This window comes from Leiobunum rupestre, chromosome 8 (assembly GCF_980474605.1).
Source record: "Leiobunum rupestre chromosome 8, qqLeiRupe1.1.hap1, whole genome shotgun sequence".
Classification (NCBI taxonomy): Eukaryota; Metazoa; Arthropoda; class Arachnida; order Opiliones; family Sclerosomatidae; genus Leiobunum; species Leiobunum rupestre.
In genome coordinates this window covers 53747408-53756897 of record NC_143391.1, presented here as the reverse complement: position 1 = coordinate 53756897, position 9490 = coordinate 53747408, and the positions used below count along the sequence as shown (strand labels likewise).

The 9490-nt window shown below is 34.6% G+C and overlaps 1 protein-coding gene across 1 annotated transcript in view; it reads right to left on the bottom strand.

Moving 5' to 3' along the window:
- Positions 1-227: 227 nt before the first annotated feature.
- LOC149933704 (alpha-1,4-N-acetylglucosaminyltransferase-like) overlaps positions 228-9490 on the bottom strand; it is a 32233-nt gene continuing 22970 nt past the window's right edge. Inside the window, exons 3-6 of the mRNA XM_090157390.1 lie at positions 7903-7983; positions 6278-6716; positions 4201-4465; positions 228-446 (exon numbers count right to left, since the gene is read on the bottom strand). Coding sequence (XP_090013516.1) covers positions 228-446; positions 4201-4465; positions 6278-6716; positions 7903-7983 — 1004 coding nt within the window. The remainder of the gene's footprint in view (positions 447-4200; positions 4466-6277; positions 6717-7902; positions 7984-9490) is intronic.

The following is a 9490-nucleotide window of genomic DNA, read 5'->3' as shown; positions in this document are numbered from 1 at the left end:
TATTTAGATTGGAATCTGGCCAATAACATTATTATTTTAATACGGTAGTCTTTGTCTTAGCGTATTAGTGATTAAAAATTTTATATAAATAAAACTGAACATTAAAGTCAACGTTAGCGGCATAAATTAATTTTGAAAGAGGAAGTAGAGTCTAGTTTAATAACAAAAATATATAGTTAAGTTAATATTTTTATATTACTAGTTAACTAATAATAAACTTTATGACATTAAACAAATTGAATTTTTCTTTTTAAAATTTCCGAATATATTATGGGACAATTTTCTTTCATTAGTTTATCGACTAAAGAATTACCCCCAACTTTCGAATTCTTGATATTATAAGTTATGAAATTCCACAAATGGACGACTTGGGAAGAATTAATCCTCGCCAATGATGATTCATCGTAAGGAGGTTTAAATAGAGCGTCCACTTCGGTGTAAAATAACTAAAAAGAAATTGTCATCGAATAAAAATTCAATTAAAAAATACTTCTTAGTGTGTAGTTGTTTCTATGAACAGGCAAAAAACTGAAATAACTATATTCTATATACCTAACACATGGTTTCCTTTAAATATAATGGTTTCATAAATTCCGAAGGCCACACGAGCCCTTTATTCTTTATCAAATACATAGAAAGGAATTTGCCTTTGAGTACGTTCAAATGTAATTTGGGATTGAAACTTAAAATCTCCTCAGGATACAAATGTATTTTGTGGTCTTAAATTCTTAAGAATTTACATCGCAGCGCTATTTATTTCGTTGTGAATAGTAAGCTTAAAATGTGTTGTAGCTTTCCCTAGCGCCAGCAAATATAGAAGGATTCTCGTTTTCAAAGAAGGGAGGTGCATACAGTGGCCTCAAAGTGTTTTTGTATATGGCCTTTAAGTCAAAGGCATGATTTATAATTAATTACATTGCAATTGTCGGGTGTCCAAGTAAAATATATTTGTAACACTAAAACATACAAACATAAAATACTCAATACTGTTAACGTTCAAACAATACAAAACACGATAAACACGCAATACGCTACTAATATGTAAAATTCAATAATAAAGGATTATCATCCACAATTTCTTATTGACTAACACTCATACTAAATAGTAATAATCAATGGGGAAGGACGTGAACTTAAACTCTCTCTCTCTCTCTCATAAGAGTACTACTATAGTGGTTTAGTTTAGCCAATCTGGCTTTTAGCTCACAGAAGAAGTCTTTCGATGGAGTCTTGATGAATAGCTACGATAGCCATCGTCTACGCTGTTAGTGCTGGCTGCGGTTGAATTCTTTCCATGATATTTTTGGTCCCAAATCGTAACACCAACCCGGACTATGTCTCCAATATTTTCTAGTCCTACCGGACTCTATCTCTCTACCAGAGGAGATACTTCTTCTTTCTCCAACCAGAGATCTCTTACGAATTTGGCGCAACAGTCTAGTTTTGTTCATATGATTTTTAATTGGGAAAAGGCTGAACTCAAAAGCGATGGCTATTGATTGGTTCAGTTCAAAGGTTAAAGATATACTTCAAGAGGCGGAGCAGGGTAGAGCTTTTGGCTGTAGAATAATTGTAGAAACGAAACCGAAGAGATGAGATTTGGAATACGGTAAGAATACCAGGTAGTTGCAACTGGTTCCCGCGTAGTGACCAGGCTTTGGGCCAGATACCTTTAACGAAGCGACGAGAGGAGCGTCTTCCAATGATCTTTGTCAGTTTAACACAAAAGGAATTGACATATGCGCTATTGGCGATCGAGGGAGATGCATATATATTTCAAGCGGTAATGGGAAACACATTTCTACTCGCGCGAAACATAATCTTACAACCAAAATGAATACACTATTGTGCTTGGGCTCCCGATGCGAATTAAGAAAATGCGAATGGGTGTATAAATAACCTATAACAAAGGAACGAGAATGCTTTCCGTATTTCGCTGGCATTTGGCTACCTTTCAGTTGAGCTCAAAGTAAGGCCGAAGGGAAACAAAGAATACTGAGTTATATTTAAATATACAGGGTGTTTTTATGGGGCGAAAAAGTGTTTTTTTTCCTCCAAAAACTATGTTTTCTAGAAAGTTGAAATTTGTAGTGTACATTATACGTGCCGGGGGACACTTTCTACCAAAATTGCATCTAAGTCGAAAAATATTTTCACGTTTTTTGAAAATTTAATTTTTAACCGCTAGGTGCTATGAGAAAATTGTAGAGCGTCACCGAAAACGTACAAATAGCATGGGCGCGAAAACAATAGACGTATTTTTCACTGACAAAATACGACTTGAAAAAGTTCTAAGTTGGGCAAGCTAAAATAACTTTTTTTGAATTCCATTGAGGGAGTAGTGTAACTTTATGAAAGTCAGAAATTTGTTAATCTGGTGTTTAATGCAATAAACACCCCTGAAAAATCGAGGAGACAATGGCGAAGAAATTAAATTAATTAATTAATTAAATTATTAATGGCGATTTAAAGTACGTAAGATCTGGCGACCGTACTGGCCAATGTGCCGAACCGTTTCACCCTATTCTTCGTTTTGAAATACAGTATTTCACATTTCGGGGGTCATCAGGCGTGGCACTCTTTTTGAAACCACAATCTGGCTCATTAAGCTTTTAGTTTTTTTAATCTAATAGGCCTGTGTTTGTATCTAGTCGTTTTCGAAACCTATTTTAACCCTGATAGGCGAGAGGAAAAATAGACCATAGGTTTAAAGGTCAGTAAAAACCTTAAATTCATTTAGTATTTAAATAACTGTAACACAAACTGAGTAACATAATTGTCGTAATTAATCTTAACAATCATGTATCAATATTCCAGAGCTGAACGTACGGAACTAGTGGCTATTTACTATTCGGAAGGAGGAAGAAATCGACGACGAGTGAGTGAGATCTTTGAGCAACGACATCCAGATAGTAGACCATCCATAACTACTGTAAAGCGACCTGTAAATGACTTTCACCAGTATGGTAACGTACAACCTCGATTTTGTGGGCCTTGTCAGCGGGATTCGGACTTTGAAAACACCGTTTTAGCCTATTTGGCCGCATACCCACGTAGTAGTTGTGCCGCGGCGAGTAAGGATTTGGCTTGCAGTAAAACTCACATTTGGGAAATTTTACATAGGCATAAGTACCATCCTTACAGAGCAACGCTTCACCACGGTTTACGAGATGAAGACGCTCAACAACGGCTGGATTTTTGCAACTGGCTGCTTATTTCCGTGCACGACGACCCACAATTCCTCCGCAACATGCTATTCTCGGATGAATCCTCGTTTGCAAGAGACGGCCCTTAGAATCACCAAAATAATCAGGTTTGGGAAGACATAAATCCACACTGGGGATATGAACACCGTCACCAATATCAATTTCGGGTGCTTGAATGTTTGGATTGGTCTTGTAGGAAACTGGTTAATTGGTCCAGTATTCTTACCGCAAAATCTAAATGGCCAAAGTTATTTAGATTTCTTGAGAAATGGGCTCAAGGACAAGGTGTACGCCACTCCGGTTGAGACCCTTGAAGAGCTGCGTCAACGAATTGTAAGCGCTTGCCGCCGAATGTGGTATTTTCGAAACGTACTTATATTTTGTTTGTAAGTAGATAAATAAAATGTCTCTTTGTTTTTTCCAAAAATTCGCATTTTTCATCCTACGAAATTAAATTGTGTAATACCTTCTTCGCCATTGTCTCCTCGATTTTTCAGCGGTGTTTATTGCATTAAACACCAGATTAACAAATTTCTGACTTTCATAAAGTTACACTACTCTTCCAATGGAATTCAAAAAAGTTATTTTAGCTTGCCCAACTTGTCACTTTTACTCGCGCCTATGCTATTTGTACGTTTTCGGTGACGCTCTACAATTTTCTCATTGACAAGTTTGGTATAGCACCTAGCGGTTAAAATTTAAATTTTCAAAAAACGTGAAAATATTTTACGATTAAGATGCCATTTTGGTAGAAAGTGTCCCCCGGCACGTATAATCTACAGTACAACTTTCTAGAAAACATAGTTTTTGAAAAAAAATCACTTTTTCGAGCTAAATAAACACCCTGTATGCGAGAAAGATGGTTCTATAGAAAAATAATAATGGTTTGTGCGACTATATCCTAGAAAATTTATATCTATATATTTTTTTAAAAAATTAAATACTTTCAATAAAAATTAGCGTCACACTATTTAACCTTTGTACAGGAAATTACCTCAAAGGCGTATTTTCTTGGAAGACACGTTATTCCACAATTAGCGGAGACTAGTTTTGACAAATTCTGTTGGTGGCAAAGGTTTCTGGCGTTTCGGGTGAGCAACGCTGGTCCATTGGCTGCGAACAAACTTGGATTGTAGTTAGCGGAGAAATCCTTTAAACACGCTTCTAGAAATGGGTGGTGTTTTTTAAAACCGAAAATTCCATTTGCCAATGATTCAGCGTGCTCCATAACCGTAAAATTATTTTGTCCTACAAAGGATCTGCAAAAACAAATCATTTAATTGTTGCTTCCAGTCCATTCCTGTACAACAGTATGGTTATCTCACCGGAGTAAATAATTTATATAGTTTAAATATTTTACAATCTGCATTTATGCTATGATATTATCAGATCAATTGATACCAATCAAAATGCCAACCAGATAAATGAGACCCCAAACTTATCTAAATCATTGTAAACCGACAGAATGTAAGTTTTTAAATTTCTTCAAATTGGTTTGGAGTTTATCCCTTTTTGTAATGGACTAATCTACTTATTCGCTAATTTTTTCATCCTTTGCAATGCAGTCCATAGCCGTGCATGGTTCCTTTTAACTTAACACTTCGTATATACTATTCTCCACCAGTCTGCCCCTTCCTATACCTCTTTCCGTTGGTACGTATCACGTTTTGAAATTTTTAATGGTAAGGCTTAGTTCCTCTTTTCGGTGTAATAGTCGCAAGCCAGATTTCCCGTACGTTACTGATGAGTCCCAAATAGGACGAAAGCGGTCTACCGTTGAAATTTCTGGCTATTTTATTTAATTTAATTTAGTTTTTTCACTCGAAGATCTATTTGGTCCGAGTTTCGCGTCTTTTGGTTCGCTCGAAGACCCATCGGTACGAGCTAGTAGTAAGTTTTTAAATTTTTTCAAATTTGTTTAGAATTTAGCTTTTTTATCCCTTTTGATAAAGGACTTATCTACTTCTTCGCTAATTTTATCGACAGAATGTAAGTAGATACCTTAAAGATTTTAATCTTACATATCTCTCGATTAAATTGGTTTCAAAATTTAAATAAATTTGATTATACGAAAACTTCACGTTTAGGTATAGCCAGATAGCAAACTGGTTAGATTAATTGTAGAATTATAGCAGATTAGTTTAGATCCAGTACTTAGAATAATGAATCAGATAACTGTTGCCATCAGATTGCAAAGTGAGGGAAACTTAACCTGGTCCGAGCCGACCTGGTCTGATCTCGTCTTCAGATATCTTAGATATCGAACTCAATAGCCTCAACAGTTGTTTCAACAAACAATATTTTGGACAAATGGTTCTTCGGATAACTTCATTGGGTCTGAATTCTCCGGAGTAGGTCTTTTTCCCATAAATTGATTTGAACAAATTTAAGTGCTTTTAAATACGCGATTAACATTGATATCCAATTTATCCAAACTGCACATTTCTTCAATGATCTTTTTGGCTATGGCCAAGGAATATATTGAATTTCAGCTACATAACTCGTATTATAATGTCGCTAGTCACTTTTACATTGTTTGCAAGTTTTAGTTTTCATGGGTTAAGAGTTTTTCACAGAATATTTAAGATATTTAATTTAAAACAAGGGTTATTTTGATAGTATAGGGAGCTGTTGCATCGCGTGGCATGAAGGGCTTGCCACCACCCTCCTACGCATTGTAAAGAGGCCACTTGTTTAAAAGCATTTGCTTTATTATTAGCCAGAGATTTCAATAGACCGCTTCCCCCTTTTGGGGTTCATCAGTTCCGTGTACGATCTCTGGCTTTTCTCGGAAATCTGATGATATCAGCAAAACAAATATACATACAGGGTTACGAAGTCATCAAACGACTTTAAAAGCCATTAATTCAGGTGGCCGGGTTATAAAGCGTAGGAGGTATGTCGTAAGCCCTGCATGCCATGCGAGCCAACAGCTCCCAACACTAGCTATCTCAGTTAACCTCTACAAGTTTTTATGGAAAGAGAAAACCGACGAACTCGTGGAAAAACCTCTTTAACCAGTGCCGAGTGGTCATTTTTAAGTAAAAAAGAGTTAGATAATATTTGTGAACCTGAGAACGAAGCAGTCCAAATCTAAGTAGATTCCTCCATGAGACCAAATCAGTAGCAATCGCAACAAATCGCTTAAGTGATAAACCTTGTACGGACTTTTACTAAATTTTCCTTTTAAGAACAGGTGTTCGACCGGAGTTCCACGAGCCATTTCCGTGACGACCACAGGAACAATATTGATTTTATAAACGCTCTTCAGGACGTTCACAAAGGAATTATTATCAGAAGCGGTTCTAGAAACATTCATAAAGAGATGAACGGTGAAATTATCAGCGTTGTATTTGGCTGCCGTTTCCACCGAACAGGCCTGACGATGATTCAGGTCCAGGGCGCCGGACGTTTCCAGGAAAAAGATATTTCGACGCTGTTCCACTGAAGCAGTTCTCGAGTTATCCCCTTCGTTGGGGTTATGCCAGAATTCCGTAAAGAAAAATCCATCTATTTGAAAAGATAACGTGAAAACTCGAAATGATTTTGGGATTTGAAATTTTTTTTAATATGGGGCGATCACTAGATTACTGACCATGAAATCGAAACTATAATTCTCAACACGATACTACCTTTAAGAGATTGTTCTAAAATTCATCGATATACGTTCTAAGGCAAACACAGATTTTACGCCAATGTTTGATATTCCAATTTTACTTCATTCAATCCTTAATTGAACCGTCTTTAACTTTAGACTGTTTCACATCAAAACCTAACCAGTCTTTTTGAGCAAACCACAAACGGAAACTTTGAATGTGTTAAATCAAAGTTTAAAAATAATAATAATGAAATAATAATCAAGTTATCGATATTTTTAGTTAATTGATTTTTAAATTAGTAGGTATTAGTTACAAAGTTCAATGATCAGAATATCTTTTCAGATTGAACAGTAAATCAGCTAATTAGAAACGGAACCGTCAAGTTAAAACCATAAATTATGTTGAAATTAAACAGAAAACCGGTCAGGTATGATAATAAATCTTTTGTTAAACATAATATCGAATAAACATAGAATATGAACATTTTAGAACAGAAAGTTTGATAAAATTTTGCGGAAAATTGCCCAACATTAACTAAAAAATGTTTAAGCTTCAGCAGAAAGAATAATAAAACTGATTCTAAATATAAGAAATTATTCAAAAATTAAATCGCTTAAAACCCTTCAGCATTCTTTTGAGCTATGTGTTAAAATTGTTTTAAGTTTCTTTGTTAAAAATCCGTACATCATCGCAGCTTTCATATGCTCTGTTTAACTTCAATGAGTAGGGTTCACTAGTATTTATCGCCATCTACATGTAACTAGTAGTTATTGCGCCAGCAAAAAGGGATGCCACATAATGTCCAGTCTACGTATAAGAGGCTTCAAGCTCCTTCAACAGCGTCTGCTCAAAATGATTGCGCAAATGTGGAAATATTATAGGATGAAGCCTGTCCTATTCGAAATTTTATTACTATTCGGAGAACATACATGTATTTTAATGATATAGCAGCAAATAAAATTAATTTTAATAATTTCTAGAAACTCAATCATATATAGTTCTGAAATGTAGCCTTGTTGCACTTTCGATTTTAAAACAATCATTTTAAAGGAAGTGAATCGAAAAGCACGTTATGATAAAATTAAAATGGTACTAACGTAGTAGAAGTGATACGATCAATAAAGATGTTATCCACAATACGAATTTTGGACGACGAGCTCTATCACAATTGAATACCACTAAAATGTAATAAATAAGATTAATTTAAGAAATGAAAGGTAGCTTTTCCAATAGAATTATAACAAAATTGTTAGACTATTAAAAACTTCATTGGGTAGAAAGGGTGTTTCAGAGTTTGAGGACGACAAAAACCGAGCCCCAAAACAACGAAATAGCCAGTAATGTGAAGTTCAGTATTCTGTCTGGAACCCAATTATTTATATTTATTATTAATTTGTTTTTTTAACGTTGAGCGATAAACACAATAGAAAATGCCAAAAGTTCATTATTAAACAAGCAGAAGTGTGCTAAATCGTACAATGATTCAAATATTTAAAGAATCGAGTTTAATGGTCACCTTTAAACAAAGTCATGAATTTGGAAAAAAGCAACTTGTACGAGGCAAATGCCAATTCAAAGTATTTTCATCGATGGCTGATGGGATAGTGCTTCTTATTTTGGAAAACGTGCAAGGACGAAATACGAGTGTGAAGGTAACGGAATGGTACTTTTACTGTTGAAGACAAGGAATGGTACTTACAATTCTTACAATTGCTTCCAGTTAGTAATAATTGGTTTTTAATGGTTAAATTAAATAATGAACATAACTGATGTCATTAATACACTTGATAATTAAGTGTCATTAGTCCTACAATTGATTTAGTAGCACTTAGATAGTTTATTTGCTATTGGTTCAATATCAAAATCGACAATTAAATAATTTTTTCGCTATAAAAAATGTTCGCTCACACTCTATTACAAAGGTTTATTTATTACTAGTTGTACTGATAATAAGTTAACTTTTTTGGCTATTACGTATCAAATTAAAGAAGCTTTTTGAAAATTCTGTACAACTTTATTTACGTGGCAGAGCTAGCTTCCGTTTTAGAATAGCAAAAAAACAGCCGCCGGCAATAGGTAGTACACCATCAGATTAGTCAATTTGGACGTTTTCATTTTCTAAGGTACATTCAAACTCTCTGCACAGACGAAATAAGAGAGGAAAAATTCATTTTCGGCCTTGTTCAGGGTATTTCTTAAAAACGTGCAAATGCCACCGCAAAATTTTATCAAAAATTCCAAAACACTACCTCTAATTTTAAATCCATTTACTAAAATTTGTTGATCTCAAAAAGATTATTTGAAATTTAAAATGAATTAGTAAAAAATAACTCAAAGCCACACTTATTTGGCTAGAAAAGGTAGAAGAGAAATGTATATTTTAATTATATTTAATGGCAGTACTTTATTATTTATAAACATCATTCTTATAGAATCAAATTTTAATTTCACATACTGTTACAACAAATATCTGGAGATAATATTATTTTTTTTTAGTTCCGAATGAACTTCTTATCTTAAATTATTTAATATGGAGTTTTTTCCGTAGGGTACTATGGTTTTTGTCTGTCATCTTGAAGCGCATTATTTAAATCCGTTGGTGATTGGTTTTTACACTTTACGATGGTGATCAGTGACTTCGGCTGGATTTCTGTAACTGGCTTTGTACTGTGGCCGACGGAAACG